Consider the following 23,469-nt stretch of genomic DNA (forward strand, 5'->3'; position numbering starts at 1 on the left):
GTACCTGGCACTTCCACTTCACTGGAGGCTGTACCAGCTTTCAATGGTGCTTCTGATCCTTTGGAGGATGCACCAATGTCTAATCTTCACACCCCTCCTCAGGCAGCACCAGCTTTGTCTGGTGTTCCTGAGACCGATAACCCTCTAAAAAGGAAGGCAGCCATAAATAATCGGTCTCCTTCCAGAAAAAAGGAGCAAGTTAGTAAGCTGAAAGCTCTTAAAAGAGGCTCTAATTCAACAGCCTCTAAAGGAAAGTAAATTCATTAATTTTCTACAGTGGAATTGTCAGGGATTAAGAGGTAAATGGGAAGAAAAAGGCTGTTCATATCAGAAGTATCTCCTGTTTGTATAGCTCTGCAGGAGACCACGATTGGTAATAATATGTGCCCCAGCCCACAAGAGTATACATCCTATCACTCCACCTATAATCTAAATATTGGAAGCCATGGTGGTGTCGTTTTGTATGTTCGAAATGACACCCCACAAAATCCTATTAGTATTCAATCAGCATTGCAAGTGATAGGTGTGCAAATCCATTTGCAAAGAAAATATACAGTATGCTTTCTCTATCTACCACCTAACGAAGTCTTCCCCAACAATGAATTTAAATCTCTTATTCAACAGTTACCACATCCTTTTGTTATTTTGGGAAATATGAGTAGCAGAAACCCTCTTTGGGGTGACATCGTCACCAATCAGAGAGGAAGATGCTTGGGTTCCATCATAGAAGAGGAAAATGTGGGGATTCTCAACTCTGGGGAGTCTACACATTTTCATGTTCAAACAGGCACAATATCAGCTATTGATTTATCTATATGTAGTGATGATTGCCTTATTGACTTTAATTGGAGAACTATAAATGATAGATTTACCAGCGACCATTTCCCAATAGTGGTAAGTGTAGCATCAAGTCCTCCATCTTCAAGGCTACCTAAATGGAACATTGGTAAAACTGATTGGGCAGTATTCCAGGAGCACAGCTCAATTGATGACTCTGCTGATGATTATCCCTGTGTAGATGATGCTCTTGACTTTTTTAATACAATAATGTTCTCGGCTGGTCTTCAATCTATACCTAGGACTTCGGGCCTGTTTATCCGCCGGCCAGTTCCCTGGTGGACTCGTAAATGCCAGAAAACTCATAGAACTATGAGATCTGCTTTCACCAGATACCGCAGACGAAAATGTGAGTATTACCGTGTAGAATTTCGAAAAGCAAGAGCTCATTTTCGCATGGAAATAAAAAAAGCACGGAAAGAATCTTGGACGATATTCATATCTTCACAAATTCGAAAACTCTCTGACCCTAGTTTGGAAGAGAGTTAGAAAAATAGCAGGCAAGTTCACTCCTTGTCAACCTCCAGTTATCAAGATCAATGGTTGCGAGGTAGCAGACCCCCATTTAGTGGCAAACGAGTTTGCTAATCCTTTTGCTAATGTTGCGAAGGAAAATTATGATTGACCCTATTCAGTTCAAAGACGGATAATGGAACAGGTCGAAATTAATTTTAATACCTTAAGACATGAACAATACAATGCTCCTTTTACTATTAGAGAATTTGAGTCAGCCTTGAATAAATGTAATGAATCAGCTCCTGGACTGGATGATATAACATATTCAATGATTAAGCATACCCCTGAAAATACCAGGCTTTTCATATTAAGCCTAATTAACAGAATTTACCGAGAACATGTCTTCCCCAAGCTTTGGGAAGTTAAAATTACTGCCATTTGTGAAACCTGGAAAAGATCCATTCAAGACAGAAAATTACCGTCCTATTGCATTGACATCTTGTTTGTGTAAGATCATGGAAAAAAAGGTGAACACACGATTGATGTGGTACTTGGAAAGAGGTAAATATCTGTCGCCTGCTCAGTATGGTTTTCGGAGTAAGCACTCCACAACTGATGTATTGGTACGAATGGAATCCTCAATATGTGAAGCTTTTGTCAACAAGCAGCATCACATCACTGTTTTCGTTGATCTAGAGAAGGCTTATGATACAACATGGAGATATGGCATTTTGAGGGTCCTTTATGAATGTAACCTGAGAGGCAATTTGCCCCTCTTTATTAAGGCTTTTTTTTTTTTTAAATAGGATAGTTCAGGTTGGAGCGACAATGCCAGATGTGTTCAATCAAGAAGAAGGAGTACCATAAGGAAGTGTTTTAAGTGTAACCTTGTTTGCCTTGGTAATCAATGGGGTTTCTAAAATAATTCCCCCAGATATAACATATACCCTTTTTGCAGATGACCTGTCGATTTCCTTTGCAGCATCAAGGATGGCAGTGGCTGAACACCGCCTTCAGCTCTGCATTGAAAATATAGTAAAGTGGGCTGACGTTAATGGTTTTAGATTTTCTGCCAGTAAAACGGTAACTATGCACTTTTGTCGTATAAGGGGAATCCCCCTGATCCAGATCTATTCATTCATAGGCAGAGAATTCCATGTGTTGGTGAAACAAGGTTTCTTGGCTTGATGTTTGATAGCAAGCTGACCTGGATTCCACATCTGAAATATATTAAGGCAAAATGCTTGAAAGCAATGAATTTGCTGAAAGTTCTATCTCACACTTCGTGGGGTGCAGACCGAACTCAGATGTTGAGATTATATAAAGCCTTGGTCTTTTCAAAATTAAGTTATGGGTGTGAGGTGTACACTTCTGCGAAGCCAAATTGCCTTAAAATGCTCAACTCAATTCATCATGGAGGAATACGGTTGTGTACAGGAGCATTTAAATCATCTCCCACCGAGAGCATGCTTGTAGATGCTGATGAGGTGCCACTGGATCTTCATTATAAGCGTCTGCTGGTTCGGAGCTGGAATAGATTCCAGAGGCTACATAAGTATTTAACCAGCATTTGTATGAGAAATGAAAGGCATTGGCAGTTTTATGAAAGTCACCCCAAGCAACCTCATCCATTCGGTTTTAGAGAAAATTTTATTGTCCGTGAATTAAATATGCCAAGAATCGAGATTTTACCAACAAAATACTCAGTTAGTCCCCCCTGGAACTTTCCAGAGGTAAAATTTTGTAGATATTTTAATTTTACCAAGACAGAATTGTCCAGTGAGGCCATGCGGTCAATATTTTTAGAGCACTTTGCAACATGATAACTCCACTGCAGTTTTCACGGATGGCTCAAAGTCAGATCCTGGCGTCGGCTTTGGTGTAGCCTTCCCTGATGTGAGAGAAGCGGCAGGTTATCATCCGTTGCATCGATTTTTACAGCAGAATTATATGGAATTTTAAAGGCTTTAAAGGAAGTTTGAATTCGGAATGAAAATAATTTTATTATATATTGTGACTCAATATATAATAAAATTAAACCCTCTGAATGGCTGCTTTTACTAAAAAGAAGAGGGAAAGAAATAAAGTTCTGTTGGGTGCCTTCTCATGTTGGGGTGGCTTGGAATGAGAAAGCTGACCAACTTGCAAAGTCTGCGGTCAGCTCCCCAGAACCCACAAGATGCCTACTACCATATCGGGATTTGTATCCTCTAGTAGGTCAAAAAGTTAAATAATGTTGGCAGTCCCAGTGGGAGGATATTTTAACTAATCAAAAAATGCGCAGTATCACTTCATCAGTGTCTCCTTGGTCATATCCGTATATGCCAAGGAGACAAGAAACGATGTTGTGCAGATTGAGGATTGGACATACAAGACTCCCCCATGAGTTCTTGATGTCTCATGAAAATCCTCCGTTTTGCGAGAACTGTACTGTGCCCTTGGCTGTGAAACATTTGTTGACTGAATGTCCCACATTCGGGAATTTGAGACATAGGTTCCTGTCTTGGGGTCGTGACAGAGTAGGTAATTTTATCCTAACTACAATTCTTGGAAAGGATTGTAATATAGAGCAATTACGTATATAAATTTATGGGGGAGGCGGGCCTCCTCAACCAAATTTAAATTATACATAGATTGTCTATGTAAGAACTTATATATATGAACAAAATTTTTATATACTATATTTATAGATATTTTTAAATGAAATTTATTAAAAATTTAATTTTTTCTATTTAATTGATTTCGGGTCAATTACCCAGATGTTGTGACGCCAGATTTAATAGATACAATAAATCAAATCAATGGAAGACGACCAAGACCTGGAGGAGAGCAGGTACTCCTGCTGAAGGATACCTACTACCGGGTCTTGGTTATGTCAAATCAAGTCCAAATACTCGACAGATAACTCTTTCTAGAACCAGCCAAAGGAGAATGCCTGTTATGAGTGTTCTTCATTGTTCCTATTAAGTCTTTCTTTCTGCCCTCTCCCCTATTGGAAAGAAGGTTGAAAGAGAAACATGTATGTATACCTACTCTCTCAGAAGAGAAAGACGAGGGCTGGCTATTTACGATCGTCCTTCGAAGTCTGCCTTTCCTTGACAACCGTGGTATCAACCTCTCTCTCTACGAGAGAACAGCAGAACTGAATAAACTTCCATTCCAAAGGATCGAGACGAATTTCGGACTTGCAAAACTGGTGATCTGGAACAGGACAGTGTCCATTTTCTAGCACCAGAATCGCCCATAGGTTATAAACTGGTACTGGTAGAGAAGAAATCTAGCATAATACTGCCTGGAGGGAAACAACAGCGGAGTCCTCCAGGTTTGCTATCTCTTGTTACGAGAGGGTAAAACCTCCCGACATGACAATCTACAGTAGGAACAGGACCTCTCTGAGGTAATGAGAATCTTTTCTGTAGCAGCAACAGAGGAGAAGAGAGCTTGATTCGGAGTCTCGAAATCTAGATGAACTCCTTGTCTGTAGAGAAGGTATTTGTCCAGTTGAGAACGCCTTACAAGCAAGGATTGCGGCACCCTTACAAAAATTTTAAATGTTAAAATTTTAAAACTGTAATCTTTGCTAACTTTTGTTTTTAATAAAAGATTTAAGATTCATTAAGTTTTCTTTGATCAAATTCCTAAATATATAGAAAACTAGTCATTCCATCAGGTTTTTTTCTGAAAGATATGTGGGTGCTTTTGTAAGTGGGGGTTGTGTTGTGTGGGGGTTTTGTCGGTGGAGGTTTTGTTGGTGGGGGTTTTGTCACCCCACCCAGAAGTCCTGCAGACTTCAGAAGGGAAACTCCATACTGCTTCTCCAGGTGCTTGGTCAGAGACTAAGGCACCAGACCGGACCCTAGCCGAGCATGCACTGGTGTAGTACTGGCAGGGAGAGCCAGGACTTTTGCATGTCCGAAGAAACTCAAGCATTCGGATGCATTGGCTAAGCCAAAACCCAGACACAGAACGGGTCTTAGAAGCGAACTTCAAAGAACTGGTTGAGGGAGTGCAAATCGAAGTCTACACACCTGATGGCTCCCAAAAATGCAAGACCTGTGAGGTATGCGTTTCAGTTCCCGAGCCTGAAGGCGGGGAAGAGCCGATGAGAGAACCCACTGCCTCCCTGAAAGGAGGCAGTCCCTTAAAAACTCCATAAAGGAACTTCTGAGATCAGTGCCACCGAGGCCTTTGTCAGAAGTGGAAAAAACCCCGATGACGCTTGGCAAACCCCTCCAAAGTTTTGCCAAGGAAATTCTCTAACAGTGCAATCGGCAAGAACGGATACATACAAGAAATACAATAATATATACTGTCGTGTCCTTATTAAAGGGCATGAGAATGTGACGGGGGCAAATGTTTACGCCCAAGGCCGTTAGCCCCAAGAAACATGCTGGGGAAATGTGGCTACAAGTCTATCACAAACTATGTGTTTGTATCAATAAATAGTAAACACAGTACATTCAGTATGTATAAAAAAATGAAAAGATCCCATCGGGAAAAACAGAGTTTAGCAACAGTCCGGCAAGAGCTCATGAAAACATGTCTGCATTGCATGACAGCCAAAATTGGAATGTTTACATCCGGGCAAGTGGGTATCCCCGCCTACCAGACAGTAGTTACTGCCTAACCACCTTGTTCAAGAGTTTTAACGGCTGTGTTCCAGCTTTGCCATAAGCATATTCCTAATGTAAAGGACCGAGGGTTTGTATATTGTGTAGGAACACATGACCATGGTTGTGTGTGTCAATACACAGAGAGGGACCCTGTGACAGTTTGCATTGCAGATTGATGACAGCAGCTTTTCAGGTTGTTGACAGATGCATTCCGGGAGGCAGAATATTCTGGCAGAACAGCTCAGTTGTCAGAGTCAGGTGGTGAGGATGAATTGGTCCTTACACCCACTGGAAGTGGAGAGATTGTTCAAGATATGGGGATCCCATATAATCAATCTATTTGCAACCAGATTGATGTTTCCCAGCCCCAGACCAATGGACTGCAATGGAGTATGCATTCCAACATACCTGGACAATATGGATGTGTACTCCATCCCTCCGTTTAATCTCCTCCACAGGTTGATCAACAGTGTTTTGTCAACTCCATGGTTCTAAAGAACTCTGGTTGCTCTTTATTGGGCTCACTTTGAGTGATATGTAGATCTGCTGACACTCCCGATGAAGAGAGGTACCAGTGTGTCTGACCTTCTTGTGTCAACTGCACATTCACTAGTACCTTTAGGCAGTTCAGACTGTCCACTTCCATGCTTGGAGATTATTGTCTCATGAACGGTAATTGTCTCAATTTGTGTTTCATTATATTTTGTGCTGTTGGGTTGTTATTTTCAGTCCGATAGATGGATCACCTCATTATAATCATCAATATTTTGCTTCTTATTATTGAGGGAGTTCCATGCTCTAAGCATTCTTTCTTTATTATTGAGGGAGTTCCATGCTCTAAGCATTCTTTCTTTATTATTGAGGGAGTTCCATGCTCTAAGCATTCTTTCTTTATTATTGAGGAAGTTCCATGCTCTAAGCATTCTTTTATATATTCTTCATGCCATGTACTTTAATTTTGGTCATCCTTTATGGTAGACAGTAATTCAAAAGTATTCTGGTTTATGATTTTCTCTATTTCTTGACACATCTGCTTGCAGTTGTTCTTATTGACATTGTTTAGGTATACATATGACTTTTGTTTAGGTTGCAGTTTCCTAACTTTACAAACAAGACAGATTCCATTTGCCTAGTTTCCTTTGCGATTAATAGTTATTTTAGTTTGCCTATATAAATACAAAAGTGGCATGTCTTTGGATTGGAAATAGTATTTTAGGTCATACTTATGCATCTGGAAGCTGCAACATCTTTTACTATGACCAAATCTAGAGCATTGCTCTTTAATGCCATACAGCACATTTGGTATGAGTTTTATTTTGGTAACTTTCAACGTGTTATCATTTGTCTTTTTATTCTTAATTTACTCTTGATTTCATGAAACTCAAGGTCATGGATCTTGCTATTCCTGAGTATAATGACTGAAAGTCTAGAGATAAGATCTTACTATTTCTTTCTTTTTGGAGATGAGGAAAAGTTGCAGTACCTCAACTTTAGTTTCTTGTCTTGCCTCGATATATTATATTAACTTCACAGATTTCTTAGACATTCTGGAAAATTTCAGACTGGTGTTTTGTGGTTCTTTTTTTCCATTGTTAATTTGCTCTTATGATTATTTTTCTGTTGCACTCCATTTTCAGGTTATGTTCCAAGTTGTGGAAGGTATCTTTCTGTCTGATTTTAATGCCGAGAATGTCGACAAATTTTCTCAACCAAACTAGACTTCAAATATTCAAGAGCAGAATTTGGGTGCTCAACAGTAATGAGACGAGCTTTTCCTATGGTGTTTGGGTTGGTTATCTGTACGAATATTACTTACCATACCATTTTTGTGATTATTAGTTTAAATTTTGCTTATATAGTACAATGGCGAAATTTTATCCAGAATGAAATCATGCCCCCGAGAGGATTCCTACTAGTGGAGGAACAGAACTGTCACACCTTGAATATAGCTACTTGTGGTAATAAAGGTTCAGCCCTGATGGCTAAGAGGGGAAATGGTGCGAATAAGGCAGCAAACTTAATTTAAAGAAACTACTTGGAGGCGAGTGATGAATCGTATCTAGGGAGCTGCTCTACAAAGGGATCTTCACATTGGCAAATAATACCATTCTTGAGATAATTTCTCACCCCCATCAGAGAACAAGATTACCCTGTAATAAAATTCACAGTGGTCTGTATTGGAGAAACGGCTAAATTTGCAGTTTTGTGCCAATTGCATCCATTGTATGCTTTAATAAGTGGAACCTCGACATACGAAGTCCCAACTTACGAAAAATTCATGTTACGAAAGCAAATATGAAAGATTTATTTATTTGCCTCTTGCAATATGAAAATCAATCCAGGTTTACGAAGAAAGTGGGTGTTACTGTAAAGTCCCGAGATTCACCTGGACCACCGAGAACAATTTTGAAAATCGCGCGCCGCCAACTGAGTAGACTCGCCACCATCCTCCTGCTCTCCCATTGGTTCCTGATGCTAGTCACCACTGTAAGATCCTGCTCTCCTATTTGTCAGCATCTCTCCCATCGTGCACCTACATAAAGGCGTCCTTCGGCCACTCTAAGGCAGCATCGTCATCGTAGGCACGCGGAATTCGTTCGTTCACATATACGATTTCGTTTCTTAACGTAAATTTGTGTTAGTGATTTCGCTTTGTACTTTATCGTGTTGTGTGAGAACTTAATTTGTACACAACTTAATTACGTATAGTCATGGGTCCCAAGAAAGTTGCTGAAGTTCACGGAAAGTAGAGGGTGCTTTCTATGGAGACAAAAATGGAGATTATCAAGAAGTACGAGGCTGGCATGCGGTTGAGTGTGATCGCTAAGGAATACGGCCGAAATCCATCAACGATAGGCACCATCCTTACGCAGATGGAAGCCATCAAAGCAGCTACACCTTCCAAGGGCGTGACTATTTTGTCCAACAAGAGGAGCCACGTAAACGATGAGATGGAGAGGCTGCTTCTTGTATGGAAGAGAAGCGCCTCCCTCTGAAATGTCTGCTGGTGTTGGACAATGCCCCTGCTCACCCTCCTGGCCTCGAGGAAGATATCCTAGAGGAGTACACTTTTATCAAGGTTCTTTATCTTCTGCCTAACACCACTCCTCTCCTCCAGCCCATGGACCAGCAAGTGATATTGAACTTCAAGAAGCTGTATACAAAACATCTTTTCAAGAGATGTATCGACATCACCGACACCACAAACCTCACCTTGCGTGAATTTTGGAAGGAGCATTTTGATGTTGTCATATGCATCCGACTCACCGATCAAGCTTGGCAGGAGGTTTTGAGGTGAACCTTGAATTCTTCATGGAGGAAACTCTGGCCTGATGCCGTATTCGCCCGAGACTTCAAGGGTTTCAACGTGGGCGAAGCTGATGCAGATTCAGAAACAGTTGATGATCCTGAAACTGTTTCGCAACCAGATCTTGACGAGATCGTTGCACTCAGCAAGTCCATGGGGCTGGTCGTCGACGAGGACAACATCAATGACCTTCTCGAGGAGCTTACGACGGATAACCTGAAGGAGTTGGAGGCCATACAGCATAACATCGTTCAAGAAGTTCTCTAGCAGCGGCGAAGAGGAGAACGACGACCCTATGACAACAGCAGAAATAAAGAATGCTCTAGCTGCTTTTCATTAAGTGCAATCATTTGTAGAAAAGAGACACCCCGAAAAGGCTTACAAAGGTCGCATGCTTGTGCAGTTTGATGACGTTTGCCTGAGTCGTTTCAGGAACATTGTGAAAAAAAGGCAGAAGCAATCTTCCTTGGATAGTTATTTTTTTAAAGAGGCCTTTAGTACAAGTAAGCAAACAGGAAGATCCAAGTGATACGAAAAAACAGAAAGTTGAAAGTGGTGAAGAAATTGAAATTTTGTAAAAAAAAAAAAAAAAAAAAAAAAAATGTTAAGTATAAAAAAGTAAAAAAAAAATGTAAAAATCAAAGACAAAAAAAAAAGAAATTTAATTTTAAGTATTTTGTAAAGTTAAGTGTTAATGTTTTCTGCCATTTGTTAATGTGTTTCGTAAGTTTAATGTTAATGTTTCCTGTCATTTTTTAATGTTTCGTAAAGTTGTGTGTTCATGTTTTCTGCCATTTGTCCTCCTCCTCTGTAGATCTACTTTATTTATTTTGATTCCCTTTTTCTTTCTTCTTCATAACTTGCAAATTTTTATATAAAGTATCCTTTCTAGATTTGGAAGATTATCATGTTAAGAGTATTTTCACCACAACCACGTTAGCTCTTTTGAATCTCAAAAATTATGCTCAAGGGGCTCCTTTTACATGAAATGAAAAATTTTAGCAAGAAAATCCTAAGTGGTATAACTAGTTGCAACCAGATGGAAACAAACAGATGTGAAAATAATAAAAAGCAATTTGTAGGAAATATGACACTAGGATTGTGTTTATAATTTTTTATTATTCAATTTAGAAATACAGATATAGAAGCTCTAGTTAACTATTCACAAAAAAACTTTGGTAGAAATGTTGGTAAATTATGAAAAGGGTCATTCAATTAGTTTACTGATGAAATCAACTTAAAAACCAAAACTTAACAATAGCTAACTCTAGATAAAATTATTTGGTTCAAAAAGGTCATAAATAAAATTGTTTGGCTTTCATATACCAAGAATAAGCTGGCCAAGTTTAATTCGATCAACATTTGGTATCTAAACTGGAATTCAAAATGAATGCAACAAGAGTATATATAACTACTACAGTACATATAGCAGTATATTTAAATCACTCTATATAAAATAAACCTTTCATCTCATACTCTACTCACAAGCAGTAAAAGTGTACAGCAGAAATATTTTTGAAAAATATTAACATGGCCATTAACAGTCATAAAAGATATCCCAGCTTTTCATCTTCAAATTTTTCAATATAATAAAGTACTTAAAAGATAAAGCAGACTGCCACCAATAATCAAAACTCTCTTTTAGTCTTTTCATCAAAACTACTTTTCAGTGGTGGCAAACATTTGCCTAAATATGAATATGGTATTGTATCTATACAAAAATACTCCTACTTTAACACTGAAAATACAACCATATGAAAAGAATTGCGTGTAGGAACTGAACATAAAAGATGGTAGGTAACTATATAACGTGGGTGAAATATGTACAAATGCCTTGAGAAGAAAACTGCAACCTGCAAAATGAGAATTTTTATAAAAATGAATCATTTGGATATGTACTTGCCTCCCCTTAAACTTAGCTTACATCTTTGCGCTGTCAAGTGTGATCAGTATTCAAAATAAACAAAAGAAAAAGGCTTGACAGGTTTCCCACTGGGTGGTGTCAGAATGTTTACATTCTTGTCGGAATTCTTCCTCACCACCCACCAAGATGTGAAGTGGTTTCCACTTCAACAGTAAGTATCTTATAATCAACTTTGTTATAAGAATTCTCATTATTTGGGTAATATTCATCCCAAATAATCTTACCTATTGTGAAAGTTAGCTGACTACCACATTGAATGGGGATGGTAAGTTAGAGCAGCCAGAGAAACATCCACTTTGCCCAGCAAACTAAAAGCTTTATTAGGGGGGGGGGGGGGGGAAAGACACTTGTGTGATCCTTCCTGGTAAGTACTGCTACCAGACAGTTGATCCAAAACAGGAGGTGGTCCTCGTAATGAAAGTTGTTGGAGGATCCTTACAGGAAAAAAGGACTCACATCTCATACAGTGCTGACTCTTGTGCCAGAGTTAAAAGCCCACAATGGATAGTCCAAAACTAAAGACAATTGCTTCCAAATATGAAGGAAAATGCCTATACACCAATGTGTACCTTCATGCTTTCTAGACTATGGGAGAGAATGGAAAATCACTTGTAGTTGATTCAGGAGAAAATCGTCCTTATGATGGTACTGAGGACTTTACAATTCTTGAATGAATTTTTTGTCTAATAAATAATACAAGACAAAAATTGAGTGACACCTCCAACGAGCAGTGTTAGCAATCTTCTCTATTGAAAAGTTTTTAAAGTTAATAAAACACACACTTACAGAACAGACATTATGAGGTTTACTTTAAAAAATGGCAAAAGATAAGGATTCAACCATGTGTGAGCTGACTAACTTATGCAGCATAAAAAAAATAACATAGCACAAAATAAATTCTTAACTTCTCCTCTTAATATAGCAGAGCTTCTTCATTGCCTAAAAAAGTAGTTGAATTTGGCACCGTCACGAATCAGGGAAGGGCATTTGCTTTGATGTTTATTTTAGCCCTAAACAATGAGATATAAAGAAAAAAACTCCCCTTGAACAAAGCGCACATAAAAAAAGGCTTGGAATTTACTAATATGCTTTGCCATAAGAAGAGCTAAAAGAAAGTGTCTTCAAAGTTGAGTTTTTGAGGGAAGTTTTATCCAAAGGCTCAAACTGAGCTAATGTCAGAAACTTAATGACTACATCCAAATTCCATCTTAAACAATGATAGAAAGATTTTGGGGCTTCCAGCTCAAAAGATTGGAAGACTTCTTCAAATCTAAGAAGTCATAAACTGGCTTTATCACCTCCTGGCATGACAACTTTCTGATCTGCAAAACATGGAGCTTATCTGTGTTATGAAGGATATCAAGGATGCTAAGAGGGTTGGAAGTGGGATAAAATATATATATATATATATATATATATATATATATATATATATATATTTTGTCCCTCCTTGAGAACCTTCCCCTCCTGAAGTTCTGCTTCAAAACTTTGCCAGACACTCCTACTGGAGTTTGAGGGCTTGAAACACCAGTTACAGTTGATTTTGTGATTCTTTCCCTTAGAATATGAGCTTTAATCACTTGGAAGGGGCTTACAGGAAGTGGAAGAACTGGAAGAAGGTTTAGGTTGATTTTTCATACAAAACCTTGAAGACACAGACACAGGACACCTGAAGGAAGACTACAAAAACTGTGCTAAGAACTCCATACTCTCCTGATTTGGGATATCTTCAGAGATGGCCCTAAATACTTTGGTGGAATAAATGAGCAGTGTTGCTAACAGCAAGTTCCACAAAAGAAAGCACCAAAGTCAACAACATAAAGACTTCAAAAGCACTTCCAGTTCACTTTTGGGCCAAAGAACCTTACAGTTTCAAAAGCTCTTCAATTTGCATCAAGCAACTGGAAAAACTCGTCTTATATGGAAGGATGATGATCTGGGCACGATACCTGTGTCACAATTCTACACCAGCTTCATAAAACTGAAGAGTGAAGCAGTTGCATTCTGAGAACCTGCTTTTAATGGTAAAACTAGAGATTGCCTCAAAATGCACCTTAACAGAATCACATAACTACTACTTCTTACTTGCTTGAACACTAAGTGAAATACAAGCCAACAAAAGAGCACCGATCAGTGGAGAATCCTCTGAATTAAGGTCAAAATCTGTCCTGTCTAAAAAATGTGCAGACTGGGACAGTGAGATGGGAGGCATCTCAGATGGTAACAGACCTCATAATGCCAGCTATGACTTCGCAATAAGTAGTTGGGACATTCCAAACGGCTGGGAGGGAGCAGGTAACTCACAAGACAAGTTGACTGGTTGGGAGACACACTGTTGGACAGAAGGCAGTTTTCTCGCATTACATCACCAGGGTCGTGGTAGAAAAATCACCTGCCTCATGCTTCAAGCCTTCAACTACAAATCCAAGAGACGAAAGTTTAGACTCTATGGACTACCTTGCTACAATGACAGTAGAAGCCATCTGCACAGCACAAGAAGCAGTGAAAATGAAGGGCCACCAGTACAAATAGGTACAATTGTCAAAAGGTGAGGAATACAAGGCAGTGGGGAAGGGAGGGTGAGTGAGAGGGAGGGAGATATCATCAGATATGGAAGAAATAAATGATTGAACAACCTAAGTATTGACGCATGGTACAAACAACTACTCAAGTAATTAGAATACCTTACCTATAATGCCTAGATAATGCTAATGAAGGTCAGTTGACATGAGCCCTTAACTCTTTCAGAAAATAAGTCAATTTCAAGACAGAAGACAATTAATAGAGACTGCAAAGTAGAGACAGGTGAGAGAGAGAGACTGCAAAGGGCACAGACCTCTGTTCCAAGGCATGCCTTGGTTCCTTGGAAGAGGAGAAGACTTACTGTTGCAGGGCAGTTCAGAGGGGAGACTACAAACTGACAAAGGTTCTGACACCTCTCATGGGAAGGAAAGCAAAAAAGGTTGATCGCTTAGGGGGAAATCATGATCCTTACCCATAGTAAATTCAGACGAATGCCCTACAGACTACAGAAGTAAACTCATATCTTACTGACATTTACCTATCCATTTCTGGTGAACCACAAAGTCTACATGAGAAGGAGCTGGAGTAGTGTGAGAAGCATCACCAGAAGAAGGGAGAGAGTAGGCTTTTGGCCAAACCTTACTAATTGTCTACACAATCAATAGATCTTCCATAGCTTCCATACTTCACAAAATTATTCATGTTCTCATCAGACCAATCTTTGCTTGCTTCACAGTGAGAGAAAGGAGAAGAAAAATCACACTCATGACCCCTACAGATTACATACTGTACAACCATCATGCTCAACTGAACACATTTGGTTTACACAACTCATTTCTACAGAGCCTTAACACTTCTACCTCTGCTGTAGACAACAAAATGCAAGCAGAAAAGAAACACAATATACCGCACAGAAATTCCAAGGAAATAATAATCAAAATTAGTACAGCCAATTCATACAGCACACATGGCAGGAAGAATTTTGACATGAATGTAAACATTCCATCACCACCTAATGGAAAACAGGTGATTGTAGACAGTCCATCTGGGTCAACAAAGTTTTTTATTTTATTTCCAATCATACTTTACGGCACAAAGATGTAAGCTAACTTTAACAGTAGGTAAGATTCATCCCAATTAATACTAAATGGACTCGAGAGATTTCTATATTCACTACCAGTCAGAGAAGACCACAGATATGGAAAAATATATAAAATCTATGCTTACAATAAATACAGCAGCTATTTTGTTTTTATCATTCAAATCCATGCAGCCATGATAGATACATCTAAGAACAGAAGACTTTTACTAATTGAACCCCTCTTTCACTAAAACCAAATGTGTATGTTTCATATCCATTTTAAGCCATCTTAAAAACCAATAAAACTACATGCAAATATCCATTCCAGTATTATCCAATTCATCTTATTTGTATGATGATGGATAAAATTAGAAAGCTTTGCACTTAAAATGGCTTTAAATCAAGTTCTTGTTCTGTATGTTCTCGATATAGTATTATAATTGATGCATCAAATATTTATCATCATTCATACAACATTTGTTGGTAAATCTGAATACCATACTTCCCTTATAATACGATATCAGGTCGATTTCAACAAAAGCACTATGAAAACTGATCTTGTCCCAGATATCCAAATTATATAAGGAATTTTAACATGCTGGTCTGTTTTAACAGTTACCAAACTGGACCAGTTTAACTATATTCAGTAATTTAGCTTAACTTAGTAATACAAAACAAATACTTATGACAGAGGTCTCTTGGAAAACTTTGGCAAATGCATTATACAGTAGGTAATCCTGAATACGTACACCACATGATATGGCTACTTAAATTTAACAGCACCTAATTTGACTATTAAAATCAGCAAACTCATGAAGTTCTATCTCATTCTTTTTAACTTGGATGAGTATATTCTTCAGTGGGGTTTTAAAAAATGCAAAAAATTTAATTTTTATGCATTCTATGAAATATCAAGTGCTTCCCAGTATCCACCACTACCATTCCATGTAATATATTCTGATTTGACATTACAATCACCTCCTCCTCTACAACTTTATATTCATATACTCATCTTAATTTCCACTGTTAACTGGCACTGACTAGAATAAAAAAAAATGTCTCTCATTAACAAGAATTTTGTTTCAGAGGTTTTTTATTCATATAATTGTTTTAATCTTTTCAGTAGCTTATCAATTACATACTAGCAAGGGAATATACTTTACATTAAACAATTAGGAGAATTTGATCACATTTAAGAACACTCCCCTGATAGTTCAGCTCAAACTCAAATATTGTACAGTGTAGATTCAATAACTTGAAACTCCACAACACAACTTTTACTCATTTTATGTTTTAACTAACTGATAAAAATCATTCAGGGCAGCAGGAGCCAGATACCAAATGGCTCCAAAATCAGTGTAAATGATGCTTTTGAAATGGTCTTCATCCAAAGAATTAAGGAAACCCTATGCTATCTCTCCCAATTGAAGCCAGACTCATGATAAATACCAGTTTAAACAAAAATATGGGAAACTCAGTTGTTTACATATTTTTCTATCCTTTTTTATGTTTTATGATGAGTACGTATAATAATTTGGCGATTTGAATTCAATAAGTAAAACATGTAAGATATTGAAACTGCCCATTTCTTCTACTCACCCATAAACAAAGCCAACATTCTTTAATGTAAATTTGGCCGCCTTAATCAATAAAAGCAAAACATACAGGTAATATGAAATTTTTCTCAACTTCTACTCACAGTAATGAAGTACAGGTATTAAAAAGATTTTTACCCTTCATACTAAATAATTCTGGAATGTTAAAACCTTTGCCCATCTGAAATCACATCATGCAGCATCTCAGGCTCCTAAGCATCAATTGCAAAATCAACATATGTATACTTAACAGAAACTGATAGTAAATAATATATAATGCATTTCAAAAGCACAACTTAAATAAAAAGACATAATCGGATTAGTTTTGTGATTGCAGTGCATTAAAAGCTTCTTCACTAAATTTCTTTGTCAAACCTTAGAAAATTAAAAAAAAATCCTATTACTCAAGAAGCACTCTAGTTTAAATAAACTTTGGAAAAGTGTAGTACAGGGTCTCAGACAAAATGATATCTTCATAAGTAATTTAAACATAAAAGGGGTAGGATAATGTAAACTAAAAATAGCGTTATACAACCTTTAACCAAACGAATAATGTTTGGTTCAATCTTTGAATATGCAATAATACTGTCACTAGATTCTAAGAACATCATAAATGAAATCTAATTTCTCAAAATAAAATTTACTTAAATATTTTCCTTGATAAAAATAAATGTTCACTATTGATTAAACTCATATCATCATCCCTTATCATCACGACAATCATTGGGCTCTTTATGTGTGTTTTCATTAAAAATTTTAGATTCTCATAATACAACTCCCCCCACATATTTTATTGCTTCAATGAGAAATTGTAGAGGGAAAAGATGATGTTGATCAGCTAAACTGGAAAGAGCTATGGGAAAGGGTGATAAGTACAGGACAAAGGGCAACACAGCCAGGGCATAAATGGATGTGAAAAAACCTTTAGCAATGCCTACAATGCACTGTACAGTTAAATAACTTTGAAACAAGACAGAAAATGTATCAACAAAAATGCCATTCATGAATAAATTACACTTACTACTTTGGAATACTACCACTTAAGATCATACCAACACCAAAATATCAACATATATTACAAAGCTCCTTTTACTGTCAGAAGTTTCACATCTCCCAGAAAAATAGAAGTGTTTCAAACACCACTCATTCAGCCTAAAACTATGAAATAAATATAGCATTAAAAAGCTTGAGGCACTTTCATTTATGTCTACCTGACTACATTATACTAAAAAGAATATACGACTGTATTAGTTATTCATATATGAGAGGCTGAAGTAGTACAATAAATCGAGCACTTCATGGGTTTGACTGAGACAATGAAGAACTGCCGAAGGTATTTAATTCTTCTAGTTTTGAGTAAGTTGGTGGAGTGAACTTTCTTCGTAAGAATTTTAGCACATACAGTGGAAGGCATGATACAAGGGTTATCACGACTACTTTCCAAAAGAAGTCCTTTGATTTTATGAAGTCCCAATCTGAAAAACAAGCATTGTGGCATTTAATGTTGGAAATAAAAAATATTTCAACCACTTTCTTAATTAAAATATAAATCTAAGAAATCCCTTATGAAAACTGAAAATGTGCAGTAACAAATGATACTTTTATAATGGAAACACTAAAAGTGAAAAAATTGATGTGTATAAATACTGTTAACTAAGTACTTTTAGTGATTTAGTATTACTGCTATCCAAAAATCTGAAGGTGAAAATTAAATACGATACCTAAATGTAATGTTATCCACAATCAGTATTTTTCTTAAAATCAAATACTGTTTTTGAATTGTTTATTTTGTTTTGATGGGGTATTGTACTTTTGGAAATATGAACAACACAATATTTTTACAATAATCAGATGGCAACTCTTCAATTAAAACAAATGAGCTATGTTTTCCAATAACAACAACGATACCTCTTGAAGTACCTTAAAATTTTTAAAAAATCTTAATTGCTTACCGAAATAGTGCATAAAAATGATTGACAAAGCGTAGAACCCAAGAGAGAGGAAATGAGCTACTATCATCAAAGGATGCCACGTTCGTACAGTTAGGCCCACCATGAGAAGTTCTGTTAAAATCAGTGAAGTGAAGCTGATGCTTACAACATGAATGAGCTCATCTTCAAAAAGCAACATAGCTCCATACATAAGAACTCCACCTGAAAACAAATAATTGGACCTTTTCAATTGAATACGTACATAGAGAAAACTGAATATGGCCACCTCATAATTTATTTCATACCAAACAAAAGCAGGCTGTGGATGAAATCTCTTATACTTAATGATAAACTTTCTATATGTTTGAATACAACCTGTGTTCATCTTTGTTACTATTATGATCTAACGTAGTTCAGCATAATAAAGTATACTTTACCTTGATATATACTTATTAACACCCATATGAAAAATGTTTTATAAGAGAGTGATCTTCCTTTCGTGAGATCCTTATATAGCTCAGGATATGTAAGAGCAATATTTGGAGAAACATCACGGTCCAAGACAAGAGAAAATACCGGGAAGTTTGTGTAGAATGTCGCATACCTAAGTGGTAAAACAAAGCAAATTATTTATCACTTTTAAAAGTTGCATAAATGAGGCACTTTAAAGAAAACCCACTGCTTTCATATTTTATACCAACCTAATACTTTAATACTTTCAAGTACAAATCATTTTACATTATCATAAGAAGGTACACAGAGCTGCCCACAAATAGTGCAAATGCAGACTACTCTAGCCTGTCGTATTCAGTTATACTTCCACTCACAAAGACAGCTAACTAGCTCCATCAGGGAGTTTATGATTCCAATATGCCTTGCAAAGTATACCGTAGATGAACAACAGATATCAATGCAGGTGGGGCCCAAGGAGATACCACTGTCTTCAGCAGCAGCACTGCTTTCTGTCTTATTTTCATAAATTCTTTTTGGCCCATCAAAAATAATTAAATTTTACATTGCCCAAATTTTAGCTCTCATTTAAGACCAAACCATTAAGAAAAGTCTTCCTACAATCTAGATATGACTCAGTTGTTTCATTCAACTACAGTTCTTTATCATAATAATAATCTAGCTAATCTGAGGGAGTGGAGGAGGGATTCACAGCAAATAAAGGTCTGCATCAAAATAAACAAAATATTAAACTAATTTTCCTAAATTCTGATAAAAAAAAAAAAAAAAAAAAAAAACACTGCCTTTGCATTTGCTGTCAAGAAATTTTTTGTATTTTTGTAATAAAAATCAGACATTTCCTGAAGGATTACTATATTTTAAAAAATCAATAAGAAATTGAATTTGAATAAAACAGAAACTAATTATTACTTAGATAAAAAAAAAGCCTGCTATTTACACATTTAACCTCCTATTATACCAAATTAATCCAATCAAGTTCACCAAGTAATTACTATATGTAAATAATATATATGTAAAGTAAATTACGTTCACAGTTTAGGTTCCTTGTGATGGCTAGAAAAACTGGGGTTCCTGAATCAAGCTGGTATGAACAAAGGCACTGCATCATCACTGCATTCTAAAGTTTCAAACTTGATCATTTCTTTTGGAAACAATTGTAACTACCATTTTTTATTCAAATACAAAAACAGCTTGAAATTCAAGTCATTAATGAAAATTTGGCTTTCGATTTGTTTTCAAGTTTTAGTTTTACTAAAGAAAAATAGTCTCTTCATTAATTGCCCCTTACATTTTGTCAAAATATCCCTTACATGTTCAATAACTTCTTGAAAACAACAGTCAAATGTTTGCATGAAATACATGCAGCTGGCACCAGACACAAAAGTATGTATGTCAACCATGAATGGGTCACAGCCACAGATTTCATAACTGGATTTTAAACATTACTGATATGATAGGATGAGCAAGCACACCCACTTGGCAATAAAATTTTGAAATAATTTCTCCTATACATTTAATTTCCCTAAATGTACTCTTTCAATGAAAATCATAATATAGGTATGAACAAAGGCACTGCATCATCACTGAAACAACAAACCAACCACAGAATAAGTGATCACATTCCTTTCTTAACCAAAGACAGCAGTAGAAAAGCAGATATTACGAACAGCCAATAAACTGGCAATTGCGGTGAAGTGACTTACCAAATATTTGGCAGGTAAGGTAAAAGGTTATTAAGTTGTTCAATACAGCCAATGGATTTAATGAAACATCAGATGATTTAAGAGATGTCAAATAAATTTTGAATAGGCAGGGGGTACAGAACTCTCAAAAGGAAATCAAAACTACAGTGAGGCAAGTTAGGTGAAAATGAATGCTGCAAATCCTGGAATAACTAGGAAAAACAATGAACATTACAAAGCTGCTGGGAAGACAAAACGTGAACATAAGATGTGTACAGAAGGTCAGTTATTATGAAGCAGGTACAAAAGGAAGAAAAAGGGAATTATCATAAAACAGGTTTTGATGTAGGAAAAACCATTTTTTGGTAGCCGCTGTGAATCATCAAAAGTTATAGTACTCTCATATGTATAGTACTCTCATATGTATAATACTCTTATATGTATACTTAAGCATAGTATTAGTACTCTAGGCTATCATGTGCATACCCTTAAAAGGGAGTTAAATATGACAATTTGTCGAAAATTGCATTTTTCCTAACTATACAAACCTGAGGTCCTTTAACAATAGGAAGTAGCTAGCGGCAGCTGGAACGGTCGTAAGCTTCGAACAAGGGGAGAACGGTAGTTAACTGCTTGTCCGACAGTCGCGCGCCGCGCGACTGGGAGGTAAACAAATCACTTTTGCTTTTGGCCCATGCAAAATACGCAGAGTGAGGGGTGGCATGAGGAGGGACTATATGTAAAGGACCTCAGGTTTGTATAGTTAGGAAAAATGCAATTTTCGACAAATTGTCATTTGTTCCGATACGTAATACAAACCATCGGTCCTTTAACAATAGGAAGACTCACTTCTTGGTTGGGGGATGAATCTGAGTCTTTTGATGAACAGGAACTGTGTTCGTCCATACCCTGGAATGCCTCCCACCCTGGTCCGTAAGAGCGAGGGAGGGATCCAAGCCTCTGTACCGATTGATCGGGTGGGGTGTGCACCGCAGGATCAATGGTCAGACCTCTGGGGCCGAGTACTAAGAGAGAGGCAAGCGTATCTCTTCGTACCAGCAAGCAAGAACTTGTTCCTGTTTGCAAGAGGCAACATAAAGGTATGGGTTGTCTCAAGCTGGCATCCATTCCTCCCCCTTGTTGGAGGAAGTGGTGGATATAGCTCCTATCCCTAGTGAAAGGGATAGGATGGGGCTCTGTTGAGTAGCTCACCTGCATCTTGTCCTTATCCAACAGGGTGACGACCGTGTCCCTCTAACCACAGGTAGAGGGGAAGAAAAAGATGGGAAGAGGAGCCAGTCACACTCTCATTCACTCATCCATTCTTATGGTCACACCAGGACTCGATGCTGTTCAGCCTGCGAGGGTCTGGGTTCGCTACACAACGTGTTGAGCAGCCACCACGGGTCCCAAGGAAAAAGATCCAAGGACCTGTGGGCAATTATATCCCGAAGGTAGAAGGAAGGGCATTTGTGGTCTGGTTGACCAGACCCCTGCCTTCAGTACCTGCGCCACGGAGAAGTTCTTGCGGACAAGGCAGCATCTCCTTCGCATCGAAGGCAGTGAAGTCCATTAGGGAGGGGATTGTGAACGACTCGGACCAATCGTCAGGGACCAAAGGGTTCTGAGTCTTCGCTACGAAGTTCGGTACGAAATCGAGCGTCACGGATCCCCATCCCCTGGATGCTTGACTTCGCAGGAGAAGTCATGCAGTTCCTCAGAGGAAAAGAAGGAAAGTAGTCGCATGACCGGATCCTTCTTCTCTACTTCGGTGATGTCCAGTACCCATACTGGTCTGTCCGTTTGCCACGAAGTCTGTCGCATCCTCCTATCCCCATGCAGCGAAGTTCTCGGTAGTGGATAGGACACCAGACACTCCATGGTGGGTGTCAATGGTATGGGTACTGTGACAAGCTATTAAAACGAAGTAATGATTGCTCTGTAAACAACCGAACTAAGTCAACAGCGTAGTTCGTAACTGACTCGGCCGCTCTGACAGCTGCCGACTGACTGCGTTCGTAGGAGGCAAGTTGTCAAAGCATCCGAGTAAGTCACGTGACCTTCGCCTTTAAAGGGTTATGCGAGAAGACCAAACAATAATGTATTTGTTTGTCACCAATGCCGGACGGCGAGGTGATGATTCTCTTAAGGCATGTGCCCCAACAGGCGAAAGTCAATTGCCTTCTAGAGACCGAGGTCCCTGAAGGTAAAACATCTCATGGTTGTTGAATCTCAGCTAAAAGGAGAAACAACACTATGTACCGTTGAAGACGAAGGTAGATATTGAATGCAACCTACGTCTTCACAGATGAATCGAGAGAAGGATTCTCAAGATTCATAACCTGTGCTTACAAATGACTGAAAACGTAACCGCTATTTCATTGCTGTCCGGTGAGAAGTCGTAGTTGCAATGAAAGCGGGGCGTTCTTCAGTAATGAAAACACAGGGGAAAGCCGCCTGAAGAACTGCTTCTCATGGGCTGAACATTTGGGAGTAGAGCTTGTCAGGTCGCGAGAGTAGGCGATGTCTTCTAACAAATCTCGTAATTCGGTTGAGCAATGAACAATTGTACACCTACGAATAAGAGATATTTTGAAGACAAAACTCAGATGTCTGCAAAATCATTCGCATTATCGCAGTGCGATGCAGTCGGGGGGAGACTTGTACAGACTTCTGTTACCAGTGCGGTAAACAGAAAGATGAGAGTCCAAGAGATATCTCTGTTGAAAATTCTCGCAATGTCGAAGGCGATGGAATCTAGCGTCACAGCAGTAGATGGTCCTTCCATTATTGCGAGAATCCCCGTTAATCAGAGACCTAAGTCCATGATTGTTGGGCAGAGATACGGTTCAGGTAGTCAATCAAAGCAGGGCAGAGAGAGACATACATGGGACCGTGCGGATATCGGAGGCCCAGCTGATACTGAGCTGCTATCAGGCAGTTCAATACGCAGTAGTTGAGCCTGAGCTCTCGCTGACTCGTCATCCTGAGTTGCCAGGTAATCCATTATTCCACGAAGGAATGCGTTCGGCTAGAACTACCGAGCCTG

The 23,469-nt window shown here is 38.1% G+C and overlaps 1 protein-coding gene across 1 annotated transcript in view; it reads right to left on the reverse strand.

Moving 5' to 3' along the window:
- Positions 1 to 12,887: 12,887 nt before the first annotated feature.
- Positions 12,888 to 23,469, reverse strand: part of LOC135215743 (probable phospholipid-transporting ATPase IIB) — a gene marked incomplete at its 5' end in the record, with an annotated part of 221,213 nt that continues 210,631 nt past the window's right edge. Inside the window, 3 exons of the mRNA XM_064250698.1 lie at positions 12,888 to 17,811; positions 18,289 to 18,489; positions 18,705 to 18,871. Coding sequence (XP_064106768.1) covers positions 17,633 to 17,811; positions 18,289 to 18,489; positions 18,705 to 18,871 — 547 coding nt within the window. The remainder of the gene's footprint in view (positions 17,812 to 18,288; positions 18,490 to 18,704; positions 18,872 to 23,469) is intronic.

The sequence above is a fragment of the Macrobrachium nipponense genome, chromosome 5, assembly GCF_015104395.2.
Source record: "Macrobrachium nipponense isolate FS-2020 chromosome 5, ASM1510439v2, whole genome shotgun sequence".
NCBI classification, from domain to species: Eukaryota; Metazoa; Arthropoda; class Malacostraca; order Decapoda; family Palaemonidae; genus Macrobrachium; species Macrobrachium nipponense.